At 43.8% G+C, this 21,499-nt stretch overlaps 1 protein-coding gene across 48 annotated transcripts in view; it reads right to left on the bottom strand.

The window, feature by feature from the left end:
* Positions 1–21,499, bottom strand: part of ank3b (ankyrin 3b) — a 1,101,178-nt gene that overhangs the window by 121,765 nt on the left and 957,914 nt on the right. For 28 of the 48 annotated variants that reach the window (XM_072478848.1, XM_072478844.1, XM_072478845.1 and 25 more), the window contains 6 exons: positions 15,386–15,479; positions 10,881–10,943; positions 9,004–9,110; positions 2,889–3,113; positions 2,243–2,341; positions 190–344 (listed from right to left, as the gene is read on the bottom strand). In XM_072478848.1, coding sequence (XP_072334949.1) covers positions 190–344; positions 2,243–2,341; positions 2,889–3,113; positions 9,004–9,110; positions 10,881–10,943; positions 15,386–15,479 — 743 coding nt within the window. The remainder of the gene's footprint in view (positions 1–189; positions 345–2,242; positions 2,342–2,888; positions 3,114–9,003; positions 9,111–10,880; positions 10,944–15,385; positions 15,480–21,499) is intronic. The other 20 variants (XM_072478857.1, XM_072478855.1, XM_072478884.1 and 17 more) reach the window with 9 other exon arrangements.

The following is a 21,499-nucleotide window of genomic DNA, read 5'->3' as shown; positions in this document are numbered from 1 at the left end:
AAATTTGTCATCGTTATCTTTGTGAAATCGTACAAAATAATAACTGAGAAAGTATGCAAAGACCTTCAGGCATTTGTTCAAGAGGCATGAGGCAATAAAGGTAAGTTTGTCCTTGAATAGGCTTAAGAAAAAGGATATCGTAGCTTTGTCTGGTAGTAATTAAATGACCTGCCAAAAGTGAACGCTCACCTTCATCCATGCCATTTAATATCTCATTGAGATCCTGTTCTTTACAGTCATATTGATGTTCCTTCCAGACTTCCCCATTTTCACTTCGCAGTATGATAAGCTCCCTTTCCTTGTCTCGCATTGACCCAAAATGTGGTATCTCCACAATCACTGGGCTAGAAAGAAGAGAGACTTTTATGTATTATCTTTATTCGGCAGGCCAGTGCAACTTTTGGCTAATCGTAGCAAATTCCATCGCAGAATCCGATTACATTTTTCTAAAATATGCTTTACATTTAACTCCTTCACACAATCTCTCCCCCAACCCACCCTCCGCAATAAATAAAGTAAATTTGGTCATTTATGAGAATTGAGATATGATTCCTGAAAACCAACCAAATCTCATTCATCTCAGGTGTCTGTTTTTGCCTCCAGGAATTCTGAGTGACCAGACGTTATTCTCTCCGTGCATTTCATATTATAAGTAGCTGTGAGAGACGTTTCAGATTTTATTTAAGCTATGAAGGTTTCCCAACCAGCACTCAAAGGGTTAGAAACAATAGTTAAATTCAAAAATTGTAAAGCACTATGGTGTTACACTTACAACCTCCCATGAGCAGCATTGAGACAGTTTTATTTTTCCATATCCTCTACAGGCTGCATTGCTCATTTAAAGATAAAATGTACAAAACCAGTGCCAATGAAGTAAGGAGAAAGTCGCTGGAGGGTGAACCATTTCATTGACTATGCAACTTACGTGCTTCCACTGTTTTAATTTATTAGCTGCCCAAAGGAAGTCAAGCATGTGAAACATTGCAACAATTTTCAAGTGGGTTTCTATGGAGGCTTTACTGCATCAAAAGTTAATTTAGCACAGACATTTTCATACCTAAACAACTGACAGAAAATGCAAGAGTCCCCCATTTGCTATGACCCACTCCAGACCTTCCACCGCCCCATTTTGGCCAGAATATTGCGAATGAAGAAATGGTACCTTACATTTCTAACATTCTACTTCATAATATTCAACATTGGACATACACAGAAAATCATTTTTGCAAATGTGTGGAAAAGCGTGTGAGATTATTGAAGGATGCAACGGAAATTCAACATTCAGTGGCGTCCCACCTTGGAAATACAGCCTCATTCGGCACCAAAACTCTTACACTGTCCCGTCAAAATCCTGGCAGATTGACCATGTCCTATGTGTGGTGCAAGACATCCAGAATGAAAATATGGATATAGAGAATGTACCAAACCTTTGGGGGTGCATCAAAATCATTGGGGTATCTCATTGAGTGAAATGTTTCAGACCTACACTTTACAAGGCAGTAACGCTTAGGGACACCTTAAGTTTTTTTTGTTTTTGAGTCAATATCAATTTTCAGATGTTTGAGAGATCCTGACATTTTGAGTGGATCCATCTTAAGTACCAATTTCACTGTTATGTTTAAGTATGTGTAAAGCAGATAACCCAAATTCAGTATGTAGGCCTGTCGCATTGCTTGACAAAATGTACCAATGCTTATTCAGCACATTTGGCTGAAACAAATTAACACGGGGCCATTTTCACTGACACGTTGGAAAGAATTTGTTCCGAGATTTGAAAAACGATCAATTTTCTGCCATCGGCTGACTTAACTTCTCATGATCTCCGCATGCCTTTCCAACCTAAAGTTGCCCTATTTACAGTACGAAAGAGACAATTTACTTTTCCTCTTCACTGATACCTTCTCTATACCAATATTGAATGTGAAGAGCTATCACGTTATACTGAATGCATTCGATGTGGCTGAAAGAGAGTTCAACAAGTACAGAAGTAAAGCAGTTATGAAGGCAGAATGCTTGCAGTGAATTGTAAAACATGCCTGTAAGCGCCAAGCTTAAAACAACAGAGCTTCGATATATCAAGCCACTATGATTTTCTTTCAGTGACAGAACTGAAAGCTTTTTTTCAACAAAAAAAATGTAACAGAAACAAAACATGGGGAATGACTAAAATAAATACCAAAGAAAGGTTAAAAAAAATTAAAATCTGCTGTGACAGTTTGTATCTTTTTCATAAACATCCTACCCAATAAAATTTGTTCCTCGAGGCCCCAGCTGCAGGATTCGGCTAACCAAGCTCTCACCCTCGTTGAGAGGGGGAGGGTTGGTAGGAAGGTGAAGTTTACTGAAAAAACATCCATGCAGCAGTAAAGGGAAACAAAAAGTGGAGAAAAAAAACAATGAAGAAACTGTCATTCCCAACAGTATCCAGAATTTGAATGGAGCATTTGCAAAACTTACACTAACAGAATGAGCAAAAAATTTTTATCAAGTACTGTGGAGTATTTTAGGGCCACATCACAATGGATCGTTTGGAGAGGAATCTTCGAGTTGGACGTTTGCAAATGATCAAACAAAGATGTCCAATTTTACTTTCAGTTGGTAGAATATTATGGTTTTCTTATTTGGCCATCATTAAGCTTTTTATGAATATCCTGCTCTAAGTCGCTGATTTGAAAGGAAATAAAAAGATACACAATATTCAAAACCTCCATACATTTACAAAGAAACTGCAGACTTGTGTGTTCATCAGGTTTTAACACTGCTCCTCAGGTTAAAACTAAAAGCTCTCATTCAAGGATTTTGCGGCCGGTAGTGTCAATCCATAAAAAAGGAAAGAAAAGGAAGATGAGCCTTGTGCGGTGGTCAGAAAGAGCAAAGCAGCGACTTACCCCAAGAACTGGGCACCTGATGGTCCAACCTCAACCAGCCTACTGGCCAACCCTTCCCCTTCTACCATAGGTGGCGGGCTGGCGAGTTTGTGCCTCTTCACCAAGCGGCACGTGATGCGTGTGGGGGCGGTGCACTTGCGGGGCGGGATGACGATGCGCATTCCATTGTGGCGGCTGCCGCGCATCGAGCCGCCACGGGCATCCACCATGAAGCTGACGAGAAAACTGGAGGGCAAGAGGAAAATGAAACACAAAAGTGATGAGTTTGTTCCACCACATTAAAAGGTACACTGCCTACTTGGGTATAGATAAAGGAACTTCTGGCAATATCTGGGGAGGATCAGTTATCATGCATGGACTATTACAATCAAATTGTCCAGTCATACAATTGCAACCTCACTGTAAACGTCACATTGCGCTAAATGCACAAATTACAGCAATAAAATCCATTCATCTGCACAAATACTTGGAAGGAAAAGTTTGCAGGCCTTCGTAAAAAGAGCAGGGAAGTGGGTCAAATTGGATAGCTCCTTCAAAAGAGCCAGCACAGCCACGATGGGCCAAATGGCCTCCTTATGTCTCCTTACAAGACAATAATTATTTTTTCATATTATAAATTTAGAGTACCCAATTCTTTTTTTTTTCCAATTAAGGGACAATTTAGTGTGACGAATCCACCTGACCTGCACATGTTTGGGTTGTGGGGATGAGGCCCCTGCAGACACGGGGAGAATGTGCAAACTCCACACAGACAGTGACCCAGGGTCAGGATTCAACCCGGGTCCTCGGCGGTGTGAGGCAGCAGAGCTAACCACTGCACCATCGTGCCGCCCTTATCATACAATAATTCTGACGTTACCAAAAAAAAAAAAGGTTTAATACAGCAGTGTGCAGAAAATTGACACTCGGCAAAGAGAGATTCAAGGGAACCGGCCAAAGCTGAATAATTGGCTTTGAGAAATTTATTAAAAGAGTAGCAAGGACTAGATCGGCAGAGGGGCTGAGGGAGGAATTTTAAGAGAGATTCACACACCGCTATCATTCCTTTTCATTTGCCCGAATGTAATGTCAGTGAACACAGCTTATTCTTAATCAGGCAGTTTAAGTACAGTTTCCCGCCATACATTGAACAAGTTCATCACCTACGGATGTTCCATTTGATTATGCTGGCTGCAGGATTCCAATTAAATGTTACAAAATAAAGGATTAGAGGAACTAAAGAAGGAGTCACAAGAATGTTGTAGAAGAGGTAACTGGCTGAAGAGCAGAGTGAGATATCAGAAACTATTCTCAAATATCCCTGTAGCTGAACATTGAGATTGTTCTAAAAGCAGTTTGCCCTGTTAAATTCAGATTACTTTGGTGGCCATCTGGGATTAGGTCCAGCTAATCATTGGGTTTTAGCTGATACACGTGGCCAGGGTACGTACAAAGTTCAAGTCAGCTATTAGAGAAATCTCTGTTGGTATGCAGATGGTCTGAATGGGTCGAGCACATTGGTTACAGGGCCACTAGCTGTCAGGATGCTCACTGGGGAGGTGAGATCTCTAGAATGAAAATATTTTCTTAAACTGAAGACTGAAAATAGTTCACTCTGCCCTCCACAGCGACAAAAAAACGCTGGCACAAAATCTAGGCCCTACAAAGGCAGCATATTTTAACATGAATGTGGCTTTGAGTTGCAATGGGGAAAAAAACAGCCTCGAGTGAAATCTGTAATCTCTTGAGCCATGCAAGAGTTTGACAAACCTCTCTCCCTTCTTAAAATAACTTCTTATTCTGCATCGAATTCTGTTCATTGTTTGCCCTTTTGGTTTCATTGTATTCTCTTTTTACGTAACTTACATTAACAAGGTTCACGTTAAGTTAGCTACCATACACCACTGAAAATCCGGCCCCAGCAAACGGGTTTGAAGGTATGCGTTCCGAAATAGCTCGTGTGGCACCTTAAATGGCAGAACCCCCAGGTTCGCCCCTGCCCCGCAACATTCACCAGAAACACCTCACTTTTCCTGACATTCAGTTTATAACCTGAAAAAGCCCCAAACCTCTCCAGTAAGCCCATAATTCTGCCCATGGTTTCCAACAAGTCCGACACAACAATAGGTCATCGGCGTAGGACACCCGGTGGTCCTCTCGCTCCCCCCCCCCCCCCCCGCCTCCGATGGGGATCATAATTACATTCAGCAACCTCCTACTATTACTAGAGAGCTGCCTCCCCTTCACAAAGTACGTTTGGTCCTCCAAAAGCACCTCCGGTACTCACCCCTCCAACCTTCTGGCCAGTACCTGTGCCAGGACGTTCATGATCCGCACTTCAGTGGATCCTTCCCTTTTTTCGGGATCAGCAAAAGCCGGCATAGCTGGCACCTCCCCCTTTTCCACCACTTCACTAAACATGCCCAAAATGTTGGGGGAGTGGGGGGAGCGCATCTTCGCAAACTGCCTGTAAACTTCCATCGGGAAGCCATCTGTCCCCGGTGCCTTACCCGACTGCATCATGCTAATACACTCACCTCCTTTAGCCCCAACGTTCCCTCCAGCACATACCTCTTCCCCTCCTCCAGCTCCGGGAAGTCCAACCCATCAAAAAACTGACCATATCAGCCTCGTCCTCCTCTGGCTCGGCCCTATACAGCCCCTCATAAAAGGCGTTAAATTCCACTCTGGATGCGACACCACATCCCACCCCCCCCTTGCCTGAAGAATTTCCCTTGCCGCTACCTGTCGCCGCAGCTGGTGGGCCTGCATGTGGTTCACCTTCTGTCCATACTCACACTGTACCCCCCTCCTGGCCACTGTCAACCGGTCAAACTGCAACTTCTTTCTTTCCGCCAACAATTCCTTCATGGGACCACAAAATATCTCCAATCCACCTCCACAACTCGTCCAACAGTCGCCAATGCTCCTCCGTTCTCATCATGTCCTTGAACAAAATAATTTCCCCCCCGAACCACTGCCTTCAGGGCCTCCCAAAACGTGGATGCCGATATGTCCCCATTCCGATTGAGCTCAACATAATTCTTAATCACCAACGTCACCTTCCCACAGAACTCCTTGTCAGCCGAAATCCCCGAATCCAACCTCCACCCCAGCTTCTGCGCCAGAACCGAACAAGCCTAGGAAGCGTGAAGCATGGTCCGAAATCACTATTCCCGCTTAAGCTACACCTTCCACACCCAGCTCACCACAAAAAAGTAAATCCTGGAATAATCCCCATGCAAGTGCGTGAAGAAGGAATACTCCCTCTCTCCCAGGTGCCGAAACCTCCACGGATCCACCATCCTCTCCATAAACCCTCACACCTCTCATGTCATTCTCAAACTCCCCATCGACTTAGGGCTCGACCTATCCACCCTCTGCTCTAATACACAGTTGAAATCCACTCCCGATAATCAACTGGCGAGAGTTCCAGTCCGGGATCACCCGCAATAGCCTCTCCACATATCCGGCATCATCCCAATTGGGTGAATACACATTCATCAACACCACCGGAATCCCCACTAGCACCCCACTCACTATCACAAACATCCACTCTCGATTCCTGCACTTCCCTGGCCCCTGTAAACCCCATTTTCTTGCTCAACAGTATGGCGATACCCCTCCACTTCGAATCAAACCCCAAGTGGACTCTTGCTCCACCCACCCCTTCCTCAACCACTTTTGATCTTTCACCCGGAGTTGTGTCTCCTGCAAGAAAATCATCTCTGCTCTCAAACTCTTTAAGTCAGCGAACACCCGGGGCTGTTTAACCGGCCCATTTAGCCCTCAGACATTCCATGTCATGATTCTCACTGGAGGCTTCAGCCTCCCTTCCCCCCTAGAGTCCGCCATCATCACCTTAGGCTCCATTCCCCCATCCCCATTCTGAATCGGGCCCACCCAAGATGTCCCCCCGCCCATGACCAAACGCATCCTCCACAACTGCTACGTCACCTCCCCCCTCCCCCTCCCACCCCACTGGCTAACCACCGCAGCTATCCCCCCACACTTCACTTCCGTTCACTAGCATTCCTTGCTAGGGTGGCACCTCCCATCCAAAGGCTCTTGGGAAAAAAAAACTCCCACCCGCCATCTTCTCTCCAAACCTCATCCTCAGCCCTTACCCCCCATACCCTGCACCCAACCAAACGAGAAACACCATCCCAACATGGCCCCCCTACAGAGCACTCTCGAACCTCCCCACCCCTACCCACATTAACCCATGCACTGCAGAGAGCGTTACCAACCGAGTGCATTCAAACTAAACACCAAAGAGACCCCCCATCCGAAAAAAGCATGTTTTTAAATTCCACTACAAAAATACAATACCTACAATTCCGGCGGACATTTAAAAAGGAGGTCTAATGGTAAGCAGCCAGCATGGTGTTTAAAGTAATACGTCGTGTTTCTCAAAGCTATGAGACATCTCCAAGAGGGTAACTGAGCTGCTGATGAGGATAATCCAGTAGATGTCGTTTTTACTTGAATGGCTGAAAGTACCTCAGAAAAGGCTAGCAGGAAAGGTGAAGGGTCGTGCAAAGTGTGACTAAGTGGCTAGATAAAGAATTGGCTTAGCAACGGGAGGGAAAGAGGACAGGTGGGGAGAGAAATGAAAACTGCTCCGCCAGCTACAAAACATATGAATTAGGAGCAGGGGTAGGCCATTCAGCCCCTCGGGTCTGCTACACCATTCAGTAAGGTCATAGCTGATCTCATTGTAACCTCAACCCCACATTCTTGCCTATCCCGATAACCTTTCACACCTTGGGCGGCACGGTGGTACAGTGGTCAGCACAGCTGCCTCCAGCCGCCGAGGACCGGGGTTCGATCCCTGCCCACACTGTCCGTGTGGAGTTTGTACATTCTCCCCGTGTCTGCGTGGGCCTCACCCCCACACCCCAAAAGATGTGCAGGTTAGGTGGATTGGCCACGCTAAATTGCCCCTTAATTGGAATTTTTTTTTTTTTTTTTTTAAACGTTCGCACTTTGTTGATCAAGAAACTATCTTGCTGTGCCTTAAAAATATTAAAAGGCTCTGCTTCCACTGCATTTTGAGGAAGAAAGTGCTAGAGACTCACAACCCTCAGAGAAAAAAATTATCTGCGTCTCTGTATGAAATGAGTGACCCCTTAATTTTAAACACTGACCACTCCTTCTAGATTCTCCAATAAGAGGAAATAGCCTCTCCATATCAATTCTGTCAATATGCCTTAGGATCTTAAAGGTTTTGATCAAGTCGCCTCTTTACTCTTTTAAACTCTGGTGGATACAAACCTAACCTCTCCAAACTTTCCTCACAAGACAATCCATTGACTTTCCTTCCTTTCTTTGTGGTGTCAGCAAATTTAGCGACTGCACCTTCAGTCCCTTCATCCAAATCATTGATACAAATTGCAAAAAATTGAGATCCCAGCATTGATCCCTGCGGCACCATCACATCATGCCAACCAGAAAAAGACCCATTTAAGCCAAATCTTTGTTTCCGGTTAGATGGCCAATCTTTAATCCATGCCGCTATGCTACCCGCTACACCATGAGCTTTCATTTTTCACAATAAACTTTGATGTGGCAACTTATCAAATACCTCTGGAAATCTAAGTACAGTACATCCACCGGTTCTCCTTTATCCTTCAAAGAACTGCAATAAATTGGTTAAACATGATTTTCCTTTCACAAAACCACATCACAAAATCAGGGGTCCTTCCCATAGTTCATTGAAGACCACCTTTTCAACAGAAAGAAAAGCTAAGCTGCACCCTTCTCTAGCTTTGCTTTGAGTCCTCCAGCTCTGGTCATCATTAGAGGTTGCCTTGTTGGAAGCTGACACCAATGTACGATGGCAGGGAACAGGTGGATGGCAGGGGTCTTCCACCTGGCTGCCGTATGATTGTGAGGAAACATTCAGAAAGGGGGCTGAACAGAACTATCTCCAACTCATTAGGGTAGAACAACCCAAAGCTTCATGTTACCCCTGCCATTGGGGCTGCTGGCTGAGCATTCAGCAGTGTGACTTCCATCGAAAAGCAAAATATGAAAACGGGAGGAACATTACATTTGGTCAGCGTGAAAACTTTACACATCTGGAGATGCAGCATTTTGCACATCAAAATGGGTAGCGTTAACTGCAACTTACCCAGAATGAATGGGGCTGGAAACGAGGTTAACATTGTCGAGTGTATCTGCCGTCCAGCTGAACCTCTTCAAAGAGTCGCTGTCATACTCCCTAGAAACTGCGAGGTGCTACAACCAAAATGTTGAGAGAGGAGAAGATAGTGAGTCATGAAACTACAGACATCAAAAATCAGTAAAAATGCAGTGATTTCTCTTGCTCCAGAATTGTAGGTTTTAAGGGGTAGAAACATAGAAAATAGAGTAGGTCACTTAGCCCTTCGAACCTGCTCTGTCTTTCAATTAGATCAAGGCTTTAACTCCATTTTCCTGCCGTTGCTCCATACCCTTTAAAACCTTCAACTAACACAAATGGGCGCAGCTAACTTTAAAAAAAAGGCTTATTGAACAAACCCATCTTGGGATGCATTCAGAGATATTCAGATTGTTTGGCCTGCAGATATGAGGAAATACATGTCAACAAAACTTGCATTTGCCGTATTTTATTAAGCTTGTGTTTGCAAAATAGCCAAACAAAATTCATCTGCAACTGCAACATTCATGACGCATGAATTCCAGCTAATCAGTTTGTACAAGATATCTGATCTGGAGTCTTTGGTGTTTTGGAAAGGACAGGTTCGGAGTGGCATCATTTGTTACAAGTGATTAGTTACAAGGGCTGGATGGTGGAAGTGGCTCGAAAAAAATTCATTCAAGGGATGGAGGCTTCGCTGGATGGGCCCGCATCTATTGTTAATTTTAAAAGGGAAGTAAAAATTCAATGTGAAAATAGCTCATTAGCCTCTCCCAAGGATATTAATGCATCAACAAGTACCTACTCCGCAATGATAATTAACTGACTGTGGCAAGTAGGTTAATCACAAGCATCCAACACACAACTCCACTGAAGCTGGAAGTCAGTGCATTGAAGCTAGGTTGCTACCCACCCTCCCCCAAAACCACCCATAGTTGGGAGTAAAACTTCTCCACAGGTGCTCCACACTAATAGGAAACAAATAGAAATTTGAATCATCCAGCAATGCAAAATAAAAGGATTTGAGTCTTTATGACAACTTTGGTTCACAAAGGACAAGGGGGTGGCATGGAGGTTAGCACTGCTGCCTCACAGCTTTTCAGCAACGTCTTAAAGAAGAGGAGAGATGAGAGGTTTAAGGAGGGAATTCCAGGGCTTAGGGCTTAGAATACCAAAGGCATGACCACCATTGTTAGGGTGAAGGAAGTGGCAATGCACTAAAGGCCAGAGATGGAGGCTCACAGTTTTCTTGGAGCATTTATAGGGATGAAGGAGATAGGGAGGAGCAAGGTCGCATGGGGGAGGGGGGGGGGGGGGAGGGGAATATTGAATCAAAGGAGCTCTTGGGTGACGTCACAAGTACTGTCGGTGAGTGGCTTTATTTCATCAATGGTTACAGTTTTACAGCACAGAGAACAATCTGAAAGAGGAGTTCAAGATTATGAAAGATTCTGATTTGCTAAATAAGGAAAAGCTTATTCCACTCGTGAGTGAGTCAGCAACGAGAGTAAACCAACATCAAAAGGACAACAGGTTTAATTACACAAAGGGCTGATTGCTCATGCAATGTCTTATTCCGGAACAGGAACAGTTATGGGAGCAGATCTTTTAAAAGGAACATGGATAAGGATTGGGGAACAAAGAACATTTTTAATAGGGAGAGAATTAGGGCTAAATGGAATGCTGGCATTGGTAAGTTGGAACGAATGGCCTCCTGTACAATCCTAACCTCACCACCTGGAAACTAAAAAGGTTTACAAGCAAATTAAACATTACGCCTAACTTTTTTTCAAAAAGCCAATTATACAAATAGTTCCATTTCATTGCCCTGGCTTTAATCAGCAAGCTAGCAGATAGCAAGTGCTTACCTTCAGTGAGTTGCTCACTATTGGTCCACCCATGGTAGGTGCAAGCTCTGCTTGGAAACCCTGCTGAACCAGGAGGAAAATCAAGAGTTGCCCTTAAACCTCAAAAGACTCACTTTGGAACCTGGGAGTTGGCAAGTATGAAGGCTGTACCAGTAGACAGAAGTGAAGCTTATTGACAAAGGTTGTTTAAAATTTAGGGAAATGCAGCCTCCACCGTTACCGATCCCTGGTTTGAGTTTACACACTTGCCCGAGACTGGGCCTATAATGTTCACAACAAGGAGAAATGATTTTGTCCCGGTGTCATTAAACTGCAAATGTTCTTTACAAATACACTTGCAATTTTACTGACCACAGAATGGGACTCTTCCCCCACAATAAGAAGTTTTTAAAAAAGCATCTCCTCTCCGACACTGCATTTCACTTAGTTTGGACTTTCTCCCCAGGCGATGTGCGGGCCCCCATAGCGAGGGACAAGCAACATGCTCCGATTGATTAGGGGACTACCAAAATGTTGCTATTGAATTAGTGCGATAAAGTGGTCAGTACAAAATGATAGTCAGAAACTCCTGACAGGAGGGCCCCCTCATCTCTTGCAGCGGATGACACTGCATACCAATGAATGTGTTCAATGGATGTTTCCCCATGAGCCCATAAACAATTGCAATTGATTGCTGAATTTTAGCTAATCCAACAATTGTTTCTCGCTTCCAATACACTGACTTTGCAACGGGACTACTGAGCAAGTAAAGTAATGATTAAAAACTTTTTTAATAGTGTGTTCCTTGGTGCTGGCATTGAAAATATAATATCTTATCCTGCAACAGTGGGGTACCCACAGGGGTCGGTGCTGGGACCCCAGCTATTCACAATATACATTAATGATTTGGATGAGGGAACACAATGTAACATCTCAAAGTTGCAGATGATACCAAATTAGGTGAGAGGGTGAATTGTGACGAGGATGCAGGGATCCTACAGCAAGATCTGGACAGGTTGGGCGAGTGGGCAAACCAATGGCAGATGCAGTATCATTTGGATAAGTGTGAGGTTATTCATTTTGGAAGCAAAAACAGGAAGGCAAATTACTACCTGAATGGTTGTCTATTGGGAGAGGGGAGTGTGCAGCGGGACCTGGGTACCCTTGTGCACCATTCGCTGAAGGTAAGCATGCAAGTGCAGCAGGCGGTAAAGAAGGCTAATAGTATATTGGCCTTCATTGCAAGAGGTTTCAAGTATAGAAGCAGGGATGTGTTGCTGCAATTGTACAGTGCCTTGGTGAGGCCACACTTGGAGTATTATGTGCAGTTTTGGTCTCCTTCACTGAGGAAGGATGTTCTTGCCCTCGAGGGAGTGCAGCGAAGGTTTACCAGACTGATTACAGGGATGGCGGGACTGTCATATGAGGAGAGATTGACTAGGTTGGGATTGTTCTCGCTGGAGTTCAGAAGAATGAGGGGGGGATCTCATAGAGACTTATAAAATTCTAAAAGGACTAGACAGGGTAGATGCAGGGAAGATGTGACCAATGATAGGTGTGTCCAGAACCAGGGGTCACAGTCTGAGGATTCAGGGTAAACCATTTCAGACAGAGATAAGGAGACACTTCTTCACACAAAGAATGGTGGGCCTGTGGAATTCATTACCACAGGAAGTAGTTGATGCTAAAACTTTGAATATATTCAAGAGGCGGCTAGATATAGCACTTGGGGAGAATGGGATCAAAGGCTATGGGGAGAAAGCGGGATTAGGCTATTGAGTTGGATGATGAGCCATGATCGTGATGAATGGCGGAGCAGGTTCGAAGGGCCAAAAGGCCTCCTCCTGCTCCTATCTTCTATGTATCTATGTATAACAGCTTTAAATAACATTGGGAGAGCTTCAATCCAAGAATAAAACTATCCAACAAGCCTAATGATTCTTGGCATTGAATGTCTGGAGCTTAGGTTTTCATGCAGGGGCTGCCAGATTAATTTGTAGGAGTTTATAACATTCCAGGACATATTATGGGCAAACACTGGAAATTTATAACAGCAGGTCCTAGAGGGACTACTTTAGTTGCCAAATATTTGAGCAGAAATGTTTTGAGCTGTACATGAGCCATTGGGAGTGAGAAAAAAGTTAACTATCAACGACAGAGATCGACAGCTGCATGGGTCAAGTAGCTTGCACTGAATAAAGTCCCCAAATTAGGGGCGTTATTCTGATCTTAATTCAAATTAGCACTGTTGGCACTGCTGCTTCATAGCGCCAGGGTCCCAGGTTCGATTCCCGGCTTGGGTTACTGTCTGTGCGGAGTCTGCACGTTCTCCCCGTGTCTGCGTGGGTTTCCTCTGGGTGCTCCGGTTTCCTCCCACAAGTCCCGACAGACGTGCTGTTAGGTGAATTGGACATTCTGAATTCTCCCTGTGTACCCGAACAGGCGCCGGAGTGTGGCGACTAGGGGATGTTCACAGTAACTTCACTGCAGTGTTAATGTAAGCCTACTTGTGACAATAAAAATATCTGTATCTGAGTCACTAGTGCTTAATCCCAAAATTGCAAGTTTTTATAACCACTTTTAAATCGCACAATCCCAATTCTTATAGAAATGGTCTCTGCAATGTGTTGAAGCATCCATTAATTTGGACTTTGGCTGAATGAGAGTGAGGCCATTTCCAACGATAAGGGAGGATGGACAGGTACAGCTTCATACATACAGCTGATATAGTTCTTATGGGCTCAGACTACCAACCCAAATGACATGAGTTCAAATGCCACTGCAGCATGTCTTCTTTTTTTTTTAGAAATTTAGAGCACCCAATTCTTTTTTTCCCAATTAAGGGGCAACTTAGCGTGGCCAATCCATCTAACCTGCACATGTTTGGGTTGTGGGGGTGGAACCCATGAGACACAGGGAGAATGTGAAAACTCCACACGGACAGTGACCCAGGGCCGGGATTCGAACCCGGGTCCTCAGCGCCGTAGACAGCAGTGCTAACCACTGTGCCACATGTCACCCCCTCTGCAACATGTCTTGAAGCTGAACTCAGTACACCTATAGGGTGGTACCAGCAAACAATGACCATCAGAAAAAAAAGTTTCCGAATGTCCTTCAGGGAAGGCCACCTGCTGTCCCGGTCCCTGCTGCAACCTGCACGTGACTCCAGTCCCGGGCTATGTGATTGGTTCCTCATGCCCACGAGGAAACTCAGGATGGGCAAAAAACCCCACCCAGACTGTGTCACATCTTCTCCTGCAGGGAGAGTATCAACAGTGGGAAACTGGAATTTTAAATTAATACAAACCAGCAGAATGACGCATGAACCAAATGCGCTGGGGCTAGAAAAAGTGGTAATGAGTGTCATAATTATCGTCACTGGCAACTCAGGGGTATGAAGGGGTTATTAGATATGGTCTATTTTTTAAAAATAAATTTAGAGTACTCTATTCATTTTTCCCAATTAAGGGACAATTTAGTGTGGCCAATCCACCAATCCTGGACATCTTTTTGGTGTGGAAGCAAAATCCATACAAACAGGGAAGAATGTGCAAACTCCACAGGGACAGTGACCCAGAGCCGGGATCGAACCTGGGACCTTGGTGCCATGAGGCAACAGTGCTAACCACTGCGCCACCATGCTGCCCTGATATGGTCTATTTTGACAAGTTTGTGGCTGGCTAAGTTTACAGAAGGAATATATGAATAACCATGCCATGCACATTATTTCGACTTCTGAAGGATTATTAAAACTGAGTGTTACAACACCCAAAGGATGGAATAATAACGTAATCCTGTGAGAAAAAAAAGAGGGCAGGCAGGGTGAAAATATTCCATTTTCTTAGAGAATTTATCAAAGGACACTTTTAGTCACCTTATTCTCAGATTGCTTATTGTCAATGTAAGGAGGGAATTATCTTTCATCACAGCTGGAGAGGCCAGTGGCTGAAGTGCCTTTGCCTTTGATGAGCAATGGGGCTTTGGCATCTCAGGTTTCTTTGGAATAATGCAGGAAGAAGGGACCTTTACGGATTGGGCTGTTCTCAGGACATGGTGCATTGTTAACAGTAGCAAGTTTTTTCCTTAGTTCCTCCAAATATCCTTACAGCCAACTAAATATAAATTTAAAAAGTGGTGGAGGGCTTGCTGCAAATCTTAAAACAAGTAAATATTATCTTCCGACTAAACTGCAGCTACAGGTTTGGCACTTTACATGAGGAAAGGGGCATCAATATAAGTCAATGTCTCTTCCACATGTGACCATTCAGGTAAACCAAAGAGCAAAAACATGAAGTCTAGGGTGATATAAAAAAAGTTATTTCCTTCCTCTATGGATGTTACATTCAAACACTCACTCCCCCGATCTGTGGCAATCTCAGGTGGCAAAATCTCGTCATAAAATGGTAAAGGAGAGCTACCGTTTAGTCCGGTGCCACACACTACACTGAAAGGATGGCCAGTCATAATCTAAAGCGTGCAAGAAGATATAATCAAAACAGACATGAGGCATTCAGATCTGTACTTACCGACTCCTTCGTCAGCTCTTCAATCATGATGCTATCCCTCGCATACGGACTTCTGTTCAGTGAGTATGACCTATCCGAACTGAAGGAGCGAAGGCTGTTGTGTTTACAAGTTACCAATCAAGGGGTAGATGATAGTCAGGCAGGCAGAGGGGAGGAAAAGAAACGCATTAATGCATGCAGCTTCCAGGGGGGTGGGGGGAGTCATGAAAGGAAACTCACCAACAGCACCCAAAAACAAATAAAACCAGGAGCAACAAAAAAATAAAGTGTTACGCTGAAATAATTTCAAACAGATCAAAAGGCAAAAAGTCCTCTTTTAGATGAACTTGAACAAAAGGTTGAAATTACCAAAAGGATACTTGAACTAGCGTTGTGCAAACCCGTTCTGCCCCAACCCCAGCTTGCTCCGGATCCAAATAAGGTTTGAAAACTGCCTGCAACAGGCACTCCTCGCAACTAAATCCTGACTACAGAAGGGACTCCCTTATTAACCCTTTCCCCAGCAGAGAGCTAGACTGTTGAGTGAATGCATTGCTGTGTCAGTCCAGCAGCTGCTTTGCACAACGACCTTGTACAATGCACTCTCTTCCAGCAAGGATTGTTTCCACACCACTTGGCCTTTTGTGTACGAAAGACATTCAACAGGAATTTGAACCAATGAAAATATTAACAGCAAAAATGTTTCCAATAATCGAACATTAAGTATCTTTTCTAAGAACTGCTGCATCACTACACTTGTCACTGCTAGAGATAGAATCTTTGAGGCTAGATGTGCTGCAAACCAGCTGTATAAAGCAACTGAAGCCACTGCTTAGCTTGTGTAGCAACTACACAGCAAGGACAACTTGCATATATATAGCATCTTTTGCAAGTCCCCAGGAATGTTATCAAGCAAAACTTTGCACCATGACACATTAAGAAGATATTAGGATAGGTGAGTTTGATCAAAGGGGTGATTGGATGAAACAGAAGTAGAGAGACAGGCAGAAGTTTAGATAATGGAATGGAGGTGGAAATCTATCACAAGAGTCCCAGCTACCTGAGGTACAGCTGACCCAACTTTTCCGCTAAACGAATTGTCAGTAGGTGGCCTGGAAAACTCTAGAGCCATTTCACAACTTGCGCATGCAATGGTTTGAAAAGGAGTTGCAATTAGCAAGAGATCAATATTTACATTTTTCCACACCCCCCCCCCCCCCCTCCATCCACCCCTCCCCTAAACCCTTAATTTGGGTTTCGTTCGGAAGTATTTTTTGAAACTTTTTAAACTTTGGTCCTAAGTAAAAGTTAAAATTTGTTTTCAAAGCAGTAACCAGTTTTTTGAAAAAATAGTGACACAACTCCATCTTTTAAAAAAATTTAAATTCAATTGGCACGATGGCACAGTGGTTGGCGCGAGGGACCCGGGTTCGATTCTGGCCTTGGGTGACTGTCAGTGCAGAATTTGCACATTCTCCCCATGGCTGCGTGAGTTTCCTCCAGGTTCTTTGGATTCCTCCCACAGTCCAAAGATATGCAGGTTACGTGGATTGGCCATGATCAATTACCCCTTAGTGTCCAACAGTTAGGTGGGGTGCTCTTTCAGATGGTCAGTGCAGACTTGATGGACCGAATGTCCTCCTTCTGCGCTGAAGGGATTCTAATCTATCCTAGCTTGATGAATTTAAAATTAAGCTTTGGAAGAAAAAGCTTGGGAAGAAAATAACTTGATCGGGAATCCTTATGGAAGACGGTGCCTAGACAGATGTGGGCTTTGTGAAATTTTGCTTCAGAATAGTCAAAGACTGGTCACTGCGTGTGTGTGTATAAATATATTATAAATGCACACAAAAAGTTCAACACAAATTCAACACAATTCTCATTTTATTTTCTGTGCATTGTATTCAAACTCTGCATCACTGGTGAATTGCGCGAGAAGAGAACTGGATTGTACAGTCCCCGTTCAGTTTGTTGGCGGGGGGGGGGGGCAGAAACTCCAGCAGGCATCCTACCTGCGCCATACCCATCCAAGTCCCGATCACAGTTAAACCAGGGGACCATCTGCCCTTGAGCTACAGTGCCCTGTTAAATCCAGCCCTCTTGTGTGTAGGCCACAAGGAACCAAAAAATCTTGTATTTATATGCATCTTTCAAAACCACAGGAGCTGCGAAGCTGATTTATAGCCAATTAAGTAAATTCTTTGACATGTCACCATTGTTGCAATGTAGGAAACAGTAGCCAATTTGTACGCACACAGCAATGTGATAATAACCAAGTGAAGTTAATTGAGGGATAAATACTGTCCAGGACATTGAGGAGAACTACCCTGATTCCCTTCAAAATAGGGCCGTGGTTTCTTTTAAGGTTCCCTCAGTGGGTCAGATGAGGTCTCTGTTTTAATGGCTCATTTGAAAAACTGCACCTCCAAAACTGCAGCACTCTCTCAACACCGCACTGGAGCACCAGCCTTTATCATCTGCTCAAATCTCTTACGGTGGCACAGTGGTTAGCACTGCTGCCACACAGCTCCAGGGTCCCGGATTCAATTCCGGCCTGGGGTGACTGTCTGTGTGGAGTTTGCACTTTCTCCCTGTGTCTGCATGGGTTTCCTCCGGGGGCTCCAGTTTCCTCCCACAGTCCAAAGATGTGCAGGTTAGGTAAATTGGCTATGCTAAATTGCCCCTTAGTGCCCAAAAGGTTAGGTGGGGTTACTGGGCTTAAGTGGGGTACTCTTTCAAAGGGCTGGTGCAGACTCGGTGGGCCGATTGTCAAATGAGCCATTAAAACAGAGACCTCATCTGACCCACTGAGGTAACCTTAAAAGAAACCATGGCCCTATTTTGAAAGGAATCAGGGTAGTTCTCCTCAATGTCCTGGACAGTATTTATCCCTCAATTAACTTCACTTAGTTATTATCACATTGCTGTGTGCGTACAAATTGGCTACTGTTTCCTACATTGCACTGTAAATTCTATGATTCTGACCCAAAAGCAAGAGTGCTGCCAACTGAGCGAGCCCCAAATCTTCTTTCCACCAGATTCAAATGGAACTTGGATGAGCAATTTTGAATGCATGTCCTCATTGGGATGACAGTAAGTTTTAGCTGATTTATGGCAAGATCTGGAAAGCTATCAGAAGGCAGTGCTGCCAGCGGCAAAATACTTTTCGTCAATGTGACACAATAGAACATACAGTGCCATTCAGCCCATCGAGTCTGCACCGACCCACTTAAGCCCTCACTTCCACCCTATCCCCACAACCCAATAAACCCTCCTAACCTTTTTGGTCACTAAGGGCAATTTATCATGGACTATCCACCTAACCTGCACATCTTTACAACCATAGTCTGTTGTAATATATGGTGGGTATTGTGCAAAGTGCAGGTTAAAACATTTTTTTGTATCACTTGCATTGTATATCCATAAATATGGATGGAGCTAATGAATGCTCTCACTGCACATTATATTCGGGGTCTGCAAATTCACCTGCTGATGGTACTCTAACACTGCAAAGCTGTGAAACTTTCATATAAAACCAAATACAATTAAAATGAACCACCAAATCTTTAGAACTAAAATGAGAAGGTAAAGATAAAAAGCAAGGTCCAAAAGTGCTCACTCTTCCCTTCTGCATCAACAATGTGCCCCTGGAAGATACATACAATCGCAGTCTTAAAAGCCAACGTACCCACTTACGATGCAATAGCGACAGCAAATCAAAAGGTAATGGGGGAGGGAGCAGCCAAGACTTTAACCCTTACTATGCTAGAGAGAGAGAGAGAGAGAGAGACGGAGCAGCGTTAACAGCATTTCACTAGTGCTTTTGGGGTTATCCTCCTTGCTAGCACGATGTTAAAAGCAGCAGTACGCATCATGGAAGTTTACATTGTCTCTGGCAAATCAGAGAAACTCCCGTCCAAAAGTTCTCCTAAAACCTCGAGGGTACAAATTCACAGATGGACCTGTGTCAAAAGCTGCTCCATATCGGACGTACAAATCACACACATTCGCCATTAAAACGCTTTAGATCAAACGGATAAACCTGATGGAATGACTACAAATTTTTCTGGTTGCAAAAATGAGCAATGAATAGTTTATCAATTTTTAAGGTACTCCAGTTCATTTTAATTAGCTTGTCTGCTCAATGACATAATGGCTTTGGCTGATACAGTACAGGCAAGGTGAGGCGGGAATTAGGCAGAAAAAGAAATTAGTTAACGACTTCATGCGCTGTAGACATTTTTGCACTCAAGGGGACAGATCACAGAAACAATTTTAGAAATCATGAGCCCAGACCAGAGCATGAATCATGGGGAATTTTAATTATTAATCTACTGGCTGAGAGAAGAATAGGAAAAATTGAAGAGGCCTGCATGTTTCTGCTGGTTTCCTATGGAATCTGAGGCTATTCCAGGATTGATCTTGAGTAATGATCCAAGTTGGACCAGATAGGACAAAAGTAGGGAATCCTGTCAAAATGTGTTAGAATCAAAGTGACGATGGGGTTATGTGAAAGGACATCAAAGATGACTGGAGTTTAAACAAACAGACTTCAAGAAAATATACAATGGGGTCTTGAACGTTAATTGCGACACAAGAACCCATGTGAGATTTACAACAAAGCAGAAAGTTGCAGAAAGTGTTGTGAAGGATACAAGCCGATTCAATCAAAAACAGATTAACAGGCCAACAGACTCCATTGTGGTTCACAAGGTGGAGGAGCTACCATGGCCCATCGAGCCTGTTGCACCTTTCAATAATATCATGGGTGATCTGCTTTTGGCTTTAACTCCACTTCCCTGCCAGTCCTCAATTCTCTTGTCTATCAAGATCTGACTAACTCAGCGTGAAATACATTCAATGGCACAGCCTCCACTTGTCTTTGAGGAAGAGCATTCCAAAGACTAGCGACTCTCAGAGATTAAATTCCTTCTAATTTCTGTCTTACATGGGAGACCCCTTGTTTTTAAACTATGCCCCCTAGTGCCCGATGCTCCCATGAAAGGAAACATCCTCTCAGAGTTCACGCTGTCCAGTTACCTCAGAATCTTATGTGTTTCAATAAGATCACACTCATTCTTCTAAATTCCAATAAGCTCAACATTTCCTCATAAGACAACCCTTCATCCCAGGAATCAGTCTCATGAACCTTCGCTGAAGTGCTTCCAATGGAAGTACATCCCTTCTTAACTGAAGAGATCAGAATTGTACACAAGACTCCTGATAAGGCCTCATCAATACCCTGCACATCGTAGCAAGGCATCCCTACTTTTATATTCCATCCCCTTGCACAGAGGCTAACATTCCATCTGCCGTCCTAATCATTTGCTGTACCTGCATGCTACCATTTTGTGATTCACATACAAGGACACCCAGGTCCCTCTGCACTGCAGCATTTTTCAACCTCTCACCGTTTAAATAATATTCTGCTTTTCTATCATATCTGCCAAAGTGGACAATCTCACATATGCCCACATTATACTCCATCTGCTAAATTGCTACCTTCTCACTTAAACCTTTCTACATCGTTTTGCAGACTCTTTGTATCCCCCTCACAACTTGCTTTCCTACCTATCTTTGCTTCATCAGCAGATTTGGCTGTCACTTCATCCAAGCCATTAATATAGAGCGCAAATAGTTGAGGCCCCAGTACTGATCCCTGTAGCACTTTACTAGTTACAGTCTGCCAACCCATTTATCCCAACTCTCCATTTCCTGTTAGTTAGTCAATCAATTATCCATGCTACTATATCAGCTTCAACATCACAAGCTTCTGTCTTGTGTAGTAATCGTTTATATTACATCTTGGAAATCCAAATACACTACATCTACTGGTTCCCCTTTACCCACCGTGCTTGTTACAGACTCAAACGTGATTTCCGCTTTGCCAAACCATGTTGATTCTGCCAGACTTTGTATTAGAATCTTTGAAATGTACTATTGCTACTTCCTTAACAATGAATTCCAGCATTTTCCCAATGACAGGTGTTAGGCTAACTAACCCTATTGTTTCCTGACCCCCTCCTTACTTGGACAGAGGAGTTACATTCGCAGTTTTCCCAATCCGTCAGGACATTTCCAGAATCTAGGTGAATTTGGAAGATTACAACCAATACTGCAGCCATTTCCTTTAAG

The sequence above is a fragment of the Scyliorhinus torazame genome, chromosome 16 (genome assembly GCF_047496885.1).
Source record: "Scyliorhinus torazame isolate Kashiwa2021f chromosome 16, sScyTor2.1, whole genome shotgun sequence".
NCBI lineage: Eukaryota > Metazoa > Chordata > Chondrichthyes > Carcharhiniformes > Scyliorhinidae > Scyliorhinus > Scyliorhinus torazame.
This window is presented reverse-complemented; position numbering and strand designations above follow the sequence as displayed.